Source organism: Spermophilus citellus (genome assembly GCF_964194105.1).
Source record: "Spermophilus citellus genome assembly, chromosome: 5".
In the NCBI taxonomy this organism is placed as follows: domain Eukaryota; kingdom Metazoa; phylum Chordata; class Mammalia; order Rodentia; family Sciuridae; genus Spermophilus; species Spermophilus citellus.
Genome location: NC_138186.1, coordinates 51,378,631 through 51,395,085, shown reverse-complemented (window position 1 = coordinate 51,395,085; position 16,455 = coordinate 51,378,631). Strand labels below are relative to the sequence as shown.

General features: G+C 41.5%; 1 protein-coding gene and 1 long non-coding RNA gene across 11 annotated transcripts in view; one reads left to right on the top strand and one right to left on the bottom strand.

The window, feature by feature from the left end:
- Positions 1-15,533, bottom strand: part of ANKS1A (ankyrin repeat and sterile alpha motif domain containing 1A) — a 182,101-nt gene extending 166,568 nt beyond the window's left edge. For all 9 annotated transcript variants that reach the window (XR_014022095.1, XM_081295116.1, XM_081295114.1 and 6 more), the window contains exon 1: positions 15,214-15,533. Coding sequence is in view for 8 of the 9 variants with exons in the window: in XM_081295116.1 (XP_081151242.1) it covers positions 15,214-15,404 (191 nt within the window). In the remaining variant the exon portion in view is untranslated. The remainder of the gene's footprint in view (positions 1-15,213) is intronic.
- The window catches only part of LOC308650070, a 637,596-nt gene that overhangs the window by 235,011 nt on the left and 386,130 nt on the right, over positions 1-16,455 (top strand). The window lies entirely within an intron of this gene.

Here is a 16,455-nt window from a genome sequence, read left to right as displayed (position 1 = left end):
CCATCCCTGGTTTCTTCTCTGACCCTCCTGGGCCCTCCATTTTTCAGCACTCATTATTAAGTGCCTGTCTCTCCCATCAGAAGATCAAAGGCTGTAACTGAGACGTCTTTTTCCCTCGATAACTCCACTGACCAGCACATGATTTGGCACAAAAGAGGCACTCATTAAGTGAGGAAACTGCCCCTGTCCTTGGCTCCAAATCAGCACAACTCCCCCCACCTCCCAAGAGAGAGATGCAAAAAGCTTTGCACCATTTAAACACACTTAGAAATGATGACTGGGTGTTAAGTGCTGGGTTTTGACCACCATAAAAAATACTGAAGAGTCCAAGAGGACTTTTCATTAACGATAATGATAATTATTACAGTAAATGTCAGATGAAGACACAGAGCATAGCGCAATGGGAAACACGGACTCTGGAGTCAGAGAGATGGGACCGAGTTGGACACATCACAAAAGCCCAGGTCTGTGGCTTCATGGGAGGACCAGGGAGTCTGGGAACATGTCTACTGTAGTATTCGACCCACACAGGCCCTCCTCTGCTTCCACTCCACTCTACAGTGGACCTGGGTGATGGTGGAGAAAAAGAGTTATGTTCCCAGGCAAAACTCCATGGTGATAGAGGTCAGAAAAGTGGTTACCTCAAGGAGGGACAGTTTTAGCTAAAAGCTGACACAAGGGAGCCTTCCAGGGTGTTGGAAATGTTGCTTTGGTAATGATTACACGGATGTATTCACAGGTTAAAAAGACATTAACCTGTATATGTAACATCCATGCACTCATCTGTACTTATACTTCAATTTTTTCTCCCCCCCCCTTTCAAAATAATAAAAGAAACACACTTCTCCTATGACAGAAGACAGCACAAAAGCTGAGATTCTGAAGTCAAAGCATGCATGCAAGCAGCCCCTCTACCCAGGCCATGTTGTTATTCTCAAAGGTCAGCCAGTGCATGCACACACCAAGCTTTGGCAGCGGGTGGAATAAATGTCTCACACAATAAATGTTATCACAGCGTCCCAAAGGTACAGAGAAGCTACCATATTTAATAACAAAAAATTTATTTCAGAGGGTTACTAAACTCATAATCACTGGAGCAAAATAAGTGCTCAGCCATTTAGCAGAAGCTGTGCTGAAGGAGTTTAAAGGTGATGGCAGTAGGGCCTCCGCCTACCACACAGCTTGCCCTAGGGAAGTAAGTGGCTACTCAAACTACTCCACAATGCTATTGAAACAGAAACAATGTTTTGAATTGTTTCAATTCTCATTCATTCTCACCCCCCCCCCCAGATAAAAGGCCTGGAAAACAGTCTAAACTCCAGGAAGCCAGCATCCAACCCAGGACAATCTGGTACTGGCCAAGTTCCCAACCTCACCTCCACTGATTCCAGGGAAGGCCCGGCCCACTCCTGCCGGACAGCTGCTTTACTCACTACTTGTCAACAGGTCTTTCCCATTTTAGCTCTTCCCCCTTCACCTAGCAGTTCCTCTGCCTGCGCCATACCGATCTTATATCAGCTACCTGAGTCTTCACCCTTTGTAAACGCAGAGCCCAAGTCCCATTTCTCAAGGAAAGTCCCATTTCTCAAGGAAAATGAGGTGGTAGGGGGAAGGATTCCTTCTCCCGGAAACTCCTCAGCACAGCATTAGCCTCCTCCACGGCTAAACAGTAGGGTACCCGGATTTCCTCTGTATAAATAATAATATTCCAGCTGACACTGCTATGTTCCATCCACCTCTAAGTACTTTACACACATTAACTCAACGAATCTTCATACAACCTTACATGACAAGTTCTATTATCATAGCCGAGGGAACTCAGCCAAAGCAGCTAGGAACGCTGTCTGCATCTGCCATCTGGTAGGTGGCAAAGGAGAGATTTGAACTCAGGCAGCTTCTTTCCAGAGCCACTGCTTAATAGAGCTTTCATTTGCATACTGTTTATTTTTTTTTAAAGCGAGAGAGAGAGAATTTTATTTATTTTTTAGTTTTTTTCGGCATACACAACATCTTTGTTTGTATGCGGTGCTGAGGATCGAACCCAGGCCGCACGCATGCCAGGCAAGCGCGCTACCGCTTGAGCCACATCTCCAGCCCTTGCATACTGTTTAAATAATTTTAGACTTACAGAAGAGTTGTAAAGAAGCACAAAGAGTTCCCATCTCCCTTTCACCCAGCCTGGTCTTTTAGAATAACAAACTCTGTAACAAGTCAACTGAAAACCAGGACTATTAAGATAAAAAAAAAAAAAAAAAAACACCTCAGATATTATAACAATTTAGTTTTATAACAAATTAGTTTTATAAATTACAAACATCAAAGAAAATCTTGGGTTTAGCTTCTACTATATCATTTCATTAGTACTAGCAACATTATACCACCTTATAATTTCATATGCATTCTTCTCAGGAAACAAATATTTTTAAATGATTGCAAGATTTCACTTGAAAGAACCAGGTCTTCATAAATATCTGCCAACTAAATGAGAAGCAGCTAAGTACCTGGAATGCCATTTTCATCTGTTCTCTCTGTAAATGAACTATAAAGTTGTCAGAAGAACATATATTAGAGAGAGATCACTGGAAATGGTAGTAACCAAAGGTCTAACAGAACATGATGTAACCCATGATGTTACATTCTGTTCCTTTTTTGTTTTGGTGGTGCTAGGAGTAAATTCAGAAATTCAAGACCTCGAGCATGCTAAGCAAGCACTCTATCACTGAGCCACATCTCCAAGTCCTTTTTATTTTATTTTGAGTCAGGGTCTCACTAAGTTGCCTAAGACCTCGATAAATTGCTAAGGCTGGCCTCAAACTTGCAATCCTACTGCCTTAGCCTCCCCAGTAGCTGGGATTACAGGCATCCACCACCACATTCAACTTGAGGAAGAGATATTTTAAAGAGATAGCTTGCCAGGCACCGTGGCACACACTGGTAATCCCAGCGGCTTGGGAGACTGAGGCAGGGGGATCACAAGTTCAAAGCAAGCCTCAAGAACTTAGCAAGGCCCTAGCAACTCAGTGAGACCCTGTCTCTAAATGAAATACAAAATAGGACTGGGGATGTGGCTCAGTGGTAGAGTGCCCCTGGATTCAATCATCCCCAGTCCAAAAAAAAAAAAAAAAACAAATTGGATCCTAATTTCTTATAAAACATAACTAGTAAAAAATACTGGATCCTGATTTCTTATAAAACTCTTTCTTTAAAAAAATAACAACTGCTGGGGTTGGGAACTTAGTTCTGTAGCAGAATGCTTGCCTCGTGCATGCAAGGCCCTGAGTTTAGTCCTCAGTCTTGAAAAAAATTAAAAAAATAATAATTGTTAAACTTTAAAGCAAAGCCTTAAGTTCTGGATCATTTACTTAAAAATCTTTTTGAAAATCTGCTGTGGGTCTGCTAATGATGGACAAAGGGATGGCTGATGAGTGACTAGCAAGAAAACTATTCTCCAGCTGAATCTTAAACATACAATTATGTAGATAGCAACAGATTAAAAAGTAACAAATCGGGAATCTCTGCCAATTTCAACATCTTAGGTATTTTCACTGGTAACTAAAAAGTAATAGAGCAATTCTATTACTGCTAAGCATATAGGACCCACAGGTATTTTCAGAGCTACTTAGCTAGATTGTCTTTTCCTTTCACTCCCTCTACCAGGGTTTCAGACATCTTTCTGGTAGCCACAATCTCCACAGAAAACAGACTCTAAAAGTCTTACAAACTTTGGACCTGGGAAAGTCCCTCTTAACCTCTTTGAATCTCATTAGAAAAATGGGCACCAAGCTGGGCACAGTGGCACATGCCTGTAATCCCAATGGTTTGGGAGGCTGAGGCAGGAGGATCAAGAGTTCAAAACTGGGCACCCATACCTGCATGGAAGGACTGTGAAAGGTAAAGCACCCACGTCCCAGGCTTTAAGCTACTGTCAACGGCCACTGACCTGGCCAGAGAGCACGTTCTGAAAATCATTTTATGGACAAACTAAATTATTATTTAGGAATGCAAAATATGGTTGTAAACCACTAATGAGGGAGGAGAAAAGATCATTAAAACAAAACAAAACAAAAAAGTAGAGCTGGAAATAAGTACAAATACACAGGCCTCGGGTTTCTCGCTGGTCGTTTAGATCCGCTTCCCCCACACTCTGGCCCTGTGGTGCATCTGGCTAAGGGGGAGCGCTCCAGATTTTCTCTTCAGTAAAATTTATGAGTATGTGAACTTTAGAAGAAAATGAGCAACAGTTTCTAGAAAAGTCTAAAAAGTCAACCTGGGAGGTTAGTTTCTCTTCATGAGCTGCAGGGCATTTCTGTATAGCCCCTAAACTGATATATAATTTGGCATATGTTTAAAGACATTCCCTTCATCTAACTTTCCTATATTCCAGGGAAATTGCCAATGACTAAAAACAAATAAGCTTATCTCCCTTTTCAGAGTCAAAGTGTTCCTAAGATATTTGTGTTACATTCTTGAATAAAAGGAGTATTTCCAGTTGTCTAATAAAGAAGAGTAAGATCCAGAGCCAAGATGCCTGGGTTCGAACCAAGCCCTACACCTGCCAGCTTACTACCCTGGCAAGTTCCTCGAGCTCTCTGTGCTTCAGTTTCCTCATCGGTAAAACGGCAATACTGAGTGCCTTCCCCAAAGAGCTGTTAAAAGGACAAAATGGTATCTGTAAAGTGCTCAGGACAATGCATGGTTAAGTTCTATAAAAGCAACTATTAAATGAAAATAAATCCTTTAATCAGCCTTTTTGGTAAAATTCTGCCACAGTAAATGATGGCTTTAATCTCATCCAGAGACTGCTTTCTCCCAAGTGGTCAAACACAGTCCTTCATTAGGGACAGTTTGGGAGTCAGACTCCTGGCACTGTTCTCTTCCATTTGGCCCTATGCTAGTCACTTTAAGCCCTCACTAAATCTTTGTCTCTCCTTCTATCAAATGGGAATAATAGCAACTATCTAACAGGTGAGCTATGAAGGTAAACTGAGAAAATACAGGTGTGCAGCTCTTGGCAGAGCCAGCAAAGTATACAGTGCCCAACAGAGAAGATTCCCCCACTCATCAAAAGTACACCTGTGCACACCAACCCACTGCTGCCAGGAGCACCAGCACTGAGCTGGTGAGTGAGCCTGTGATAGATACTACAAGATGGGCTGGGCTTTGCACTGAAGTTTTATCATGGCTGCAGGGCAACCCAAAGAATCTAGCAGGTGGACTCCAAGAAGACTCAGAGCAAATTCCCAGACTTCATAGGATCTGAGAAGAACAGAGAACAGGCTAGTGACAAAGCCAGGCCTGGGGCTCCTCCCCTGGCCCAGCAAAGAGTTAAAGATCTAAAAGCAAACACCAGAAGGTCTCAGACTCTTCCAGAAACTCAGGTAAACAGCCCTGAACTGATCTGCTTTGTAATCTTTTCTGGCCATCAGACTTTTTCTAAATAGGACTCAATTGTAACTTAAAAAGCAAAATAACTTGAGAAATGAATTGTATTTAAAGAAAACTGAAAACAAAAATCACAACAAATGTTTACGGGATCAAAAGGAAAACAGTCAACAGAATAGCTCATTGGACAAAGAGGGCTGGGATGCTGGCAGATACCTCCTTTAACAGGGTCTCTGAAAGGTTAAAGCACCACCTTTAAACTAAAAAGTTTGTGTTTTCTGAGTACAAGACACCTCAAGTAACAATATCACTTTTTCTGCCTTTCACAGGGAAGAATAAGAGTCTCCAATTTTTTAAATTAAATATGTTCCCTTAAAGAAATATCATCTTTGCATTTTAAACTTTCTCTATAACTTAAAGGTTGTAAGTAAGACTCCTAACCAGACAGGGCAAAGCTGAAAGTCACAGAATAAACAAAAAAACAAAAACAAAAACAAAAAATGGATAGGAATAAACAATGTACTTTCTTAATCCTGTAAGTGCAAGCACTTAACAATGCCTTCCTTTTAAAAGTGAAATTAATGCTATAATCCAACACCAGCGAATGCTCAACTATGATTATTGGCAAAGTGATTAGCAAGACAGATATCTGCAGCTGCTTTTCCAGTCACAGTAAAGGAGAGACTGATTGATATCTGCACACCGTGCTGCTTCTAGTCACCCTGGTAGAGACAAGTGCAATATACAGCTATGACAAAGGATGGGCCCATTGCATGGAGGCACATAAGGCCTTGGTCTTACAAGAATTGTAAGGTTTGGAATTTCCCATGACAACAGAACAACAGGAAAAAGCTTTCTATTTCATTCTGCTTGGAGCATATTGCTCTATGCAGCTGTATTAAGAGCCCTCTCCTAAACATTCTGCCTGTGAACAACACATGAGACTTTAAGTTGACATTAAACTTAAACTTAAACAGGAGACTGGGGCAGGTGGAATACAAGTTCAAGGCAGGCTGACTGACCTAGTGAGACCCTGCTTAAAAAAAAAAAGGAGGCAGATACTGAGGATGTAGTTCAGTGGTAGAGCACTCCAGGCTCAATCCCTGGAAAGGAAAAAAAAAAAAAAAAACCCCATAACCCACAAAGGTAACTTTCTGAATGTAAGTAGCACTTAGCAGCCATAGATCAGTACACTACTTCCCAATTACAAGAACCCAGAAGAGTTTGGGGGCCTCAGAATTATTAGAGTCCTTAATTTCATGTGCACATATATGATTTTTACAAGGGTTGGATACTCAAAATACATCTACTATCCTATTGAGTATACAAAATATTATACACCTGGTATGTTGTAAACGTATCTACAAGGATAACTAATGTTAACAGCAATTAATTGAATATTTCAAAATAGCTAATAGGCTTTTAAATGTTCCCAACTTTTTCAACATAAATTAATGATAAATGTCTGAGGTGATAAGATGTCCCATTACCCTGATCTATGTGTATTTAAGTCTCTTACCATACCTCCTAAATATGTACAATTACTGTGTCAATAAAAAATAAATATATGAGGGGGGTGTGGTGACGCATGTCTATAATCTCAGCAGCTCAGGAAACTAAGACAGGAGGATGAGAATTCAAAGCCAGCCTCAGCAAAAGTGAGGCAATAAGTAATTGAGACTATCTTTAAATAAAATACAAAATAGCGGGGGCTGGGGATGTGGCTCAGCGGTAGCGCGCTCGCCTGGCCCGGGTTCGATCCTCAGCACCACATACCAACAAACATGTTGTGTCCGCCGAGAACTAAAAAAATAAATATTAAAAATTCTCTCTCTCTCTCTCTCTCTCTCTCTCTCTCTCTCTCTCCTCTCTCACTCTCTCTTTAAAAAAAAAAAATACAAAATAGGGCTGGGGATGTGGCTCAGTGGCCGAGTACCCTTGAGTTCAATCCCCACTACCAAAAATAAACAAATAAATAAAAATATGTTTTTAAAAAACTTATCTACAAGGATGTTTATCTCAGAGCTATTCTAAAGCAGAATTCTAAAAACAAACTCATGTCCCATGGCAGAGAAGGGGTTAAATAGATTACAAATTCACATCCACTATAGATACCACTCAAACACTTAAAAGGAGGCTGAGGAAGAAAAGAATGTGAGAGGAAAATGTTCACAATATATTAAATGAAAGTTTGAGACAAAGTATGTCTCAAACAATATCACTGCCATTAAAAAAATAGTTTGCACAGAAAAAGACCAAGTTCATATGCCAAAATCACCACAGTTGATTTCTTTAGATAATAAAATTATAAATGATTTTATCGTTTGCTTTGCACTTATGTGTCTTCCAATTTTCCTACAATAAAGGCAGAGCTCTATAATCCCTTCTTCCGAAATTCAGAAATCCAGAAACTCTTTTTATGAAAATGTATTTTCGTAAGTTAGCAGCAAACTTGTTTAACTGCAAAACCTGACCTAACCTGATACGAAACTGCTTCATATTTATCCCATTTAGTGTAAATATTTATAGGTTTTACAGTAGATATATAATTCCTCACGTTGCTGTAATCCCATTCAATATCACTCTCCAAACACCCAGAATTTTGGATTCCAAAACATCAAACACAGGATTATTTACCTGGATTTACTTTAGTAATTTTGGCATCGCTACTATTTTTAGGCCTTAAAAATGGGATTCCTCATATATGAAAAGGTAGAGAACCTCTGCAATCAATTATTATAAATTTTTAAGTGGTAACATCAATAAAAGATATGTCCTTAACAAACAGGATCATCATTCCGATTCATCAAAGGTAGCTAGCATCTGCTCTCATCAGATGATCAGATGGTTCTGGCAGCAAAGGTCTGCCAAGCCCTAGGCAAGCACCAGGCATATATATGTGCCTTGCATATTTTAGTTTATTTGATGCTTCCTTAGAAGGTAATTACTATCCCAGACCCATTTTTATATGAAGACACAGAGACTCAGAGAAATTTCGTAACCTGCCTAAGTCACAAGACAGAGTTGGGTCAGACCCTGACCCCGAGTGGCCATGTCATGCCCTCCTCAGTTCAGTGAGCCAGGAGGCAGTTCTGCTTCCTGAGTCACCTCCACCATTTTGAACAGTAGCAACAACATCCCCAGCAGATACAACTGACTGACTGGTTTTAATGCACTGACTGGTTTTAATGCAGAGACAACTGACTTGTTTTAAAACTCTCTTTCAATTTGTAGAAAAAAATAAACTTGATCTACAAATTACTGAGAAAGGATAAATATGAAGCCATACCATATAATTTCTAGTATTACCACCATTAACACTAACCACACCAAAGTTATCTGAAGATGTTCTATGAATGCAACATGTTGTACAATATAATTTTCTACACCACAGAAAATCTCCCAGTCATCTTTTGGAAATCAATGTGGGAAACATTTTCTGAGGACTCTCCCAAAAAAATGACCAAGTTCCTACCCACAGGAGAGCCTGCTTTTCCAAAAACAAACTCTGCACTGTCTACTTTTGGAGTTTCCTTGGTGTCTCTGGGCTACAAACCCCAGTAATTTACTTTCCTCACTGAAGACTAAAGCAGAAATAGCCTGGACTTCCTTTTTTCAAACCAAAATTCACAGCTGTTTGGGGTGAACAGACCAAGGGGGGAAAAAATCTTTTGAAGAGATTTTTCTGGCCAAGGATGTAACTTTCACTGGGACTATAACCTCTGTGTCAAGTGAACATGCTGCTGCTAACTGGATACAAATCAAATTCTTTGGACCACAAGATTGTTCCACTGTTTCCTGTCTTAAATTTTTGTAACCAATGCAGCAGAAACTGAACTTCAATGGAGAACTCAGGGAAAGGAAGAACACTGACTTACTGCATTTCTGTAAATTATCTTTTACTACAATAACTGCCCTACTTAGTTTAAGATTAGGCACTCTCCAGATTTTTTGATATAAAGTAACCACCACAGAAGTCATTTCCAGGCATGCTACTTTGTTTTGTTTTTAACAAGGGAACCACATTCTTCTTTAGAGAAAGTAATAATGTTCAGCGATTCTAAAATAAAGGAATAGGGCTGCCATTCCAACAAAATTACACTTAAAAGATATTTTAAGAAGTTCTTGAAAAACTGTTCTTAATTAATTAAGGTAGTTCAGTGGAAGAGCCAGAAAATGTTAACTTTGGGGACTGTGTTTTGCTTTTTGTTGTTGTTGTTCTTGTGTTCTTTTGGAAGAGCAGGAACTTAGATCAGACAAATCTATGAGATCCTGTTTCCCATTATACAGTCCTTACATGGTCAATGTTGCCCTCTTCCTTAGGATGTTAAGATCATTTTGCTCAAAATAGTTTTTGTTCAAAAGAAATCTGTCACAGTAGGAAGGCAAAAGTAAAAGGGTCAGCATGAGAAAAAGGTACAAAGCCATTAAAAATCTCAAAGCTCCTGGGTGTGTGGTGCACACTTGTAATCCCAGCTAGTCAGGAGGATGAGGCTCGAGTAGCCTCAGTGACTTGTTAAAACCTTGTCTCAAAATAAAAAATAAAAATGGATGGGGATGTAGCTCAGTGGTAAAGCACCTCTAGGTCATTCCCAGCACCAAGGGAAAAAAGGAAAAAAAAAAAAAAAAAGCAACAACACAAAAATCTCTAAGCTACAGAACCAATCTAGGGGTAAATAAAGGATCAAGTCAGTAGAATGGTTATGCTAACCACTCTTTCAAAAACAAGTTTGAATTCCTTAAATAAACATTAGTAACTTTAAAAACAATCACTTGTCATATATTCTGTCATTTGAGGGAATCTGTTACTGTCCACAAAAAGGAGCCCATATTTTAAATCTTTCATTATTCATTCCTTATTTCAGAATCCTTTCATATCTCAGGAAATTCACATCTATTTTAGGATTTTTTTTTTCTTTTTTCACAAGACTGCAGAGGAAGAATGAACTTATACCCACATTTATTGCAACTGTCTACAGATTTTAGATTTCTCCAGCAAGCCTCCTTTCTGCCCCATTTTTAATTCATTCTTCTTATGCTTAAGAAATTAAGGCTAAGGCTGGGGCTGGGGCTCAATGGCAGAGCACTTGCCTAGCATGTGTGAGGTACTGGGTTCGATCCTTAGCGCCACCTATAAATGAACAAATAAAATAAAGGCATTCTGTCCATCTACAATTACAAAAAAGAAAAAAGAAATTAAGGTTATAGGGAACTGGAGTTATAGTTCAGTGGTAGAGTGCTTGCCTGCACATGTGAGGCACTGAGTTAGATCCTTAACACCACATAAAAATAAATAAAATAAAGGTATCTACAACTTAAAAAAAAAATTAAGGATAGAATTTTCCTAAACCATGACATAAGTCTGTACCACAATTACACACAACTACAACCTTTGGTTTGGTTTCTCTACTTCTGAACCCTGAGGAATGTATTTCACCTTATCTTTCCACTCACATACTTCAGTACATGATTCAACCTAAGTTTCAAGTTATTATATGATCAGTTTTATTTTAACATTTTCTTTTCTCAGATCTTTTGGCTTTTCAGTTGTTAGACTTCATTTTTAACCCAAATCGTACTGCATTCTCAGACCAAAATTGCTTTCCTAGAAATTGCTTTTCCTAGTACTTTCACTATACCCTCAACATAGCAAACTCTTTATTACATGAGAATGTGAACGTCTGCTATGTGCCTGGGACAAGAAGTTTAATACAGTACCTGTCCCAAGCTATAGCCTGAAAGCATGTATCTATTAAACAGAAAGGAGTCAGGCTTACATAAAGTATAATCAATGCAATTCAGAACTTCTGCAGGAACTAGACATTTTGGGTAATTAAGCTTTCTAGAAAATATATTGCTTATACTTTTAAGTAACAAAAATTATGGTGGCACAGATCTGTAATCCCAGCTACTTGGGAGGCTGAGGTAGGAGGATCATCTGAGCTGAGGAATTCAAAACCATCCTAGACAACACAGTGAGATCCCATCTCAAAAAAGATTAAGTGATGGCCAGGCACGGTAGAGCACGCCTGTAATCCCAGCAACTTGGGAGGCTGAGGCAGGAAGATCACAAGTTCGAGTCCTGTTTCAGCAACTTAATGAGAACCTGTCTTAAAATAAAAAACAAAAAAGGCTGAAAAGCAGATCACCAAGCAGTGGTAAAGCACCTGGGTTCAATTCCCAGTACAAAAAAAAAAAAAAAAAAAACTAAAACTAAGAAATAAATATTTTTTTAAAAAAAAGAAAAAGAAAAAAAGATTAAGTTAATAAAAAATTATATTTAATTCATTTTGGATAGAAAGCTAAAATATATTTATAAAATTTCCTCCTTTTATTAATGTTATATGGAACATAATCTTTATTTAATGGCTAAGTCATTATAAACAAACTATAGCACTAAGATATAGTGCAATGATGTGTGGGCCTACTTAGGTGTATAGGGTTATAAACATCTATGACAATAACTTTGAAAGACTGGGGGGCTGAGAGCTGGGTTTCTTTTTTTGGTCAATCTCTCACACAGACATACCACACTACCATAACCTCAGTAAGACCACAGTGGGAGAGGGCCTAATTCTGAGAACAGCACCTACAATGTGCTAGGTCTACCATAAATTTTACAGGGCAGCTGGCAATCACTTGGCCAGGCGCAAAGTCAATGATGAATAAACATTGGTTTAACAAATGGCATTAATATGTCTGCCTGAGCAGGTCCTCTCCCTTATTGCTTCTAATCTGCCATGGTGGGAAAAACAGATCACCAAACATGAAAGAACACTAGGTAAAATGTGCCTGGCACAGTAACCTGCACATGGCAGGTGCAACATGGCAAAACTGTATGTGATAAGCCAAAGATGGCTACCAGTGAGAACTTGAATGTGCTAGAAATTGTGATAAGCCTGTTACATATACTATCTCAGACATTACCTATAAGGCAGGTAATAGTATCCCCATTTTACAGACATAGAAATTGAGGCTCAAAGTGGTTAACTTGTAGAAAGTCAGTACAGTAAACAAGTGAGGATCAGAAAAACAGGACAACTCTTTTTTTCCTAGTAGAAGTCATCTTGACTGACTTTCTGATTCTCAGGTATACTCTGAAAGGTGAGGATTTCTGACTACACTCAGAAAGTAGAAGCTCAGGAGATCTATGTTTATTAGGATCACCAGGAAGGACTTTAAGAAGACTTAAGCCCAAGCAGTATAGAAAAAAGAGATGGGCTAAGAGAAGAAGGTATTTTGGAACTTAATTATAACCACAAAACCTTTGTGGAATAAAGGAAGGAGATGATAAACACATGAATAAACACACGTGTTTGAAACATCTATACCCACTGCAGCTGTAAACTCCTCAAATAGTTGAACAAAGGTAGGTACAACAGCTGAGACAAAGGCCAGATGTGAAGCTATAATTCCACAGCTCTCATTAAATAACCCAGGGTCCTTGTCAGAGAGGGGGGCAGGGGTTGGGAGCATAGAGGAATCACCTCTACTATTTCCAAACTTACAAAAAGAAAGACAAGCTGGGGCTGGGGTTGTGGCTCAGTGGTAGAGCGTTTGTCTAGCATGTGTGATGGACTAGGTTCGATTGTCTCAGCACCACATAAAAATAAATAAATACATAAATACGTAAATAAAATCAAGGTCCATCAACAACTAAAAAGAAAAAAAATTTAAAAAAAGAAAGACTGGCCTAGGGATTATTAAAATGCATGGTCTCATTTGCTCAGAAATCTTTCACGAAGTTTAACCAGAGTTTTCCTCTAATTAATGACACACCTAATATAACCAGTGCCTAAAGATCCTCCTTACCCCTAGCAGTCACAGGAGCCGGGGGCTGGGAAACTCAGGCATCTATGGCCTCTACAACAGACACAGGACAAGTCAGGAGTCAGCTCTCCAACTCTGGGGAGGGGAGACACACTCACAGCTTATGGCAGAGACTGGACAAACCATCAAGAGGACCAAAGTAAAAATACTGCGCTCATCAGGCTTCCTTGTCTTAACTACACGGCGGCTAAATCCTCAGCAAAAAATTCAACAGTATCTGAATGAGAGCATCAAGTACTGAAGAGAGAGAAAAGAGAGAGAGCATCAAGTACTCGACCTGTACTGGAGAGAGAGAAAGATGTTCACTAAGCTCTAGCAACTCTCCAAATGCAATATCACCAACTCCAGAGAGAAAGTTGCCCCTCCAAACCTCCATGTCTTTCCCTTACCTCTCAGACATCAGAACTGCAGAGGGTCAAAGAATCTAGGTAGGATTCAAGACCCAGGACATACATTCAACATACATTAATGAGCACCCCTGGGTCATCAGGCATTAATCTAAGAACGGGAATATTAATATAAGAAACACTTGTCTCTCAGAAGTATACCAGTCATTATTATTTACCTTTATCTGGCCCAAATACTCAAGAGTCCAAGTAAGAAGTTGTGCCCCACAAGCACCAAATAAATCTCCTTTCTCATATCTGATTCTGACCATGGTGTGCCCACTTGGAACCTTCCCACCACACTTGATCTTACAAACCCTCACATCTTCAAGGCCAGCTTAACTCCCCCTCCTCCAGAAGACCCTGATCTCCCCCACATTCCAAAGTGATGTCTCTGTTCTCCAAACTACCAAAAATTATAGTAACACTACCAGATTATTCATAAATTGACTGTTCTCCAAATGATAACTTTTATTTATTCAACAAATCTTGAGTACCTACTATGAGACAGCACGTTCTAAGGGCTAGAGAAACAGCAGCAACAGTAGCATATTTTTATTCTCCAAAGGCAGCTCCTGGGGAGGGTTCTACTCTTGCCTTCAAAAACCTTCCTGTAAAGATCTGGGTTGGTACTCCGTGCTTAATACCTAACGATTTATGAGACCCTGGGGCTTTTTTGGTCCAAGCTCACACAAATCGAAGTTACATAAACTAATGGGGAACAAAAGCTACCAAAGCCATTTCTAAATGAACTTCCACTTCTTAAAAACCCCAGAAGAACAAGGAAGGAAAAGAAAACAGGCTATGAAAGCACTGCTGAACCAACATATTTTACTCACGCTGACAAAGCACCTCCAATCCCCCTTCCAAGCCACACAAAAGTGATCTTTTCCCCTCAAGCCTTGCAGTCCCAGACTCAAGTGTTTATTTCAACAGATCTTGGAAAGTTTAAAGCACTTCTCAGTTTCCTAAGCAAGACTTTCTGAATATTTCTTAATGGATAAGCCCCCTAATGAATCCTGCATATGCCGCTTAGACTAATCCAGTGAGGTTGACAACAAGGAACTACAATTTGAGCTTCAAGCACTAGAGGGGCTCAAAGATGAACACTTAGAATGGGGTAAACCCAGGGACGATTTTAATATAAACAAAAGTCCAGTCCCGTAGAGCTCGGTCGAAGGTTCCAAGTTCCTAAGAGAAGGAAATCAACAGAATTTCCTCCGGGGAGCCGCAAGACTCTGCAAGGCGTGCGAGTATCTGCAGAAGGCGAGGGAGATTTGAGCTGTGTATGTTTGCTCTAAGGTGGCTTTTGTGAGAAACCACAGCTGGCACCTAGAGCGGCAAGGGTGAAGCCGGGCTGTGCCATGCGGCGGAGGCTGCCACCTGGGCACTCCCACCATTCTTCGCAGCGGGGTCAGCACGCGAAACCAGGAGAGCCAGGCTCCGCACGGACCCGCACCCGCGCCCCCTCGGGCTCCCGGCCCCGAGGGTCCTCGCCCCGGGACACGACGCAAGCCCACCCCGCCCGGGTCCCTGGAGCCACGACCTCTCTGGGACCCAGAGACCTGCGGGGGAGCGGGTCTCCAGGCGTCGGCCGGGCGCGGCGCGTACCCACCTGAGCAGACTGGAGAGAGGGTGGCTGGAAGAGCCGAGGCCGCCGCCGCCCCCGCCGCCGCCGCCGCCCCCGGAGCCGCCGCCGCCGCCGCCCCCGAAGCCCGAGGAGAGCCGCTTCCCGGACAGCAGCTTCTCCACGGCCGGGAGGTGCCCGGTGCGGGCCGCCTCCAGCAGCTCCTGCTCCTTCCCCATCCCCAGGGCCGCCACCCCCTGGACCCCCTCCCCGGGGCTGCCGCCGAGCCTGCACGGGCTCCCAAACTTTCCGTCTCCGGGCAACGCACCCCCCAAACCGGCCGGGGACACCACCCCCCTCCCCCCCGCCTCTCCCCCCCCGAGAGCGCGTCACTTCCGGGATCTAGCGTCACGCGTCACCGCGCCCCCGAGCCCCGCCCCCTTGCCCACCTAGCTGGGCGGGGCTCCGCGGGCCCGCGCAGGTGGACCTGGCTGTTCTGCGACCCGCCTGGCAGAGCGAAGTGTCAACGCCACGCGTAGGCACCACTGAGCAGGTGGAAGAGAACAAACGGGGCCCACCTGTACGCGCCTCAAGAAGCGCGCTCCTTCCCCCAAAGGTTTCAGGAGCTCACGGGACTGTAAATACGGTAATTCGTCCAGGCAGTACAGAAACAAAGAGAGAAATATGGTAACGCGCACCCACATTTCCTAGTCCATTCAGCACACTACATTAAGTATGTTGTAGATGCGGAGACCTAATGATACACAGGTGAATAAAACGCCCAACTCGTATCTCAATGTTGGAAGACAGGAAATTTTTAAAATAAAAAATATCATTGCCACTCCATGAAAAGATTCATTTAAGTGAAACTTGCAAAAGAGAGACCTCCCTCTTTGTAGGCTTTCTTCCTAGTTTTGAAGAAATTAACCAAACTAATTTTTAAAAGAAAAAGTCAGGTTTGTGGAACCGCACTCGATCTTAAGTTACTACTGCTGAGCTGGAGAAAAAAAGAAAAAGAAAGTGATTCAGTAGAAATTGTCTGTCGATCCACGATACTAGCAATGTTCCTGACTCGAAGTAAGCGATCAATACTTGTGGAGTGAATAAGTGAATTAGATTAATTCTGCTTCGGCTCTCCCAGTCCCTCTCCCATCTCCACTCCCGCTTAAGTGGTTGCGAAACAGAAAGGAAACGCTAACCATTCAATTGTAAATACAGGCCTGCGGCCACCGTCTAATTAGAAGGTACAAGCCTGAATCCCTGCTTAAAAGTTTGCCAGCCAAAGGTAGC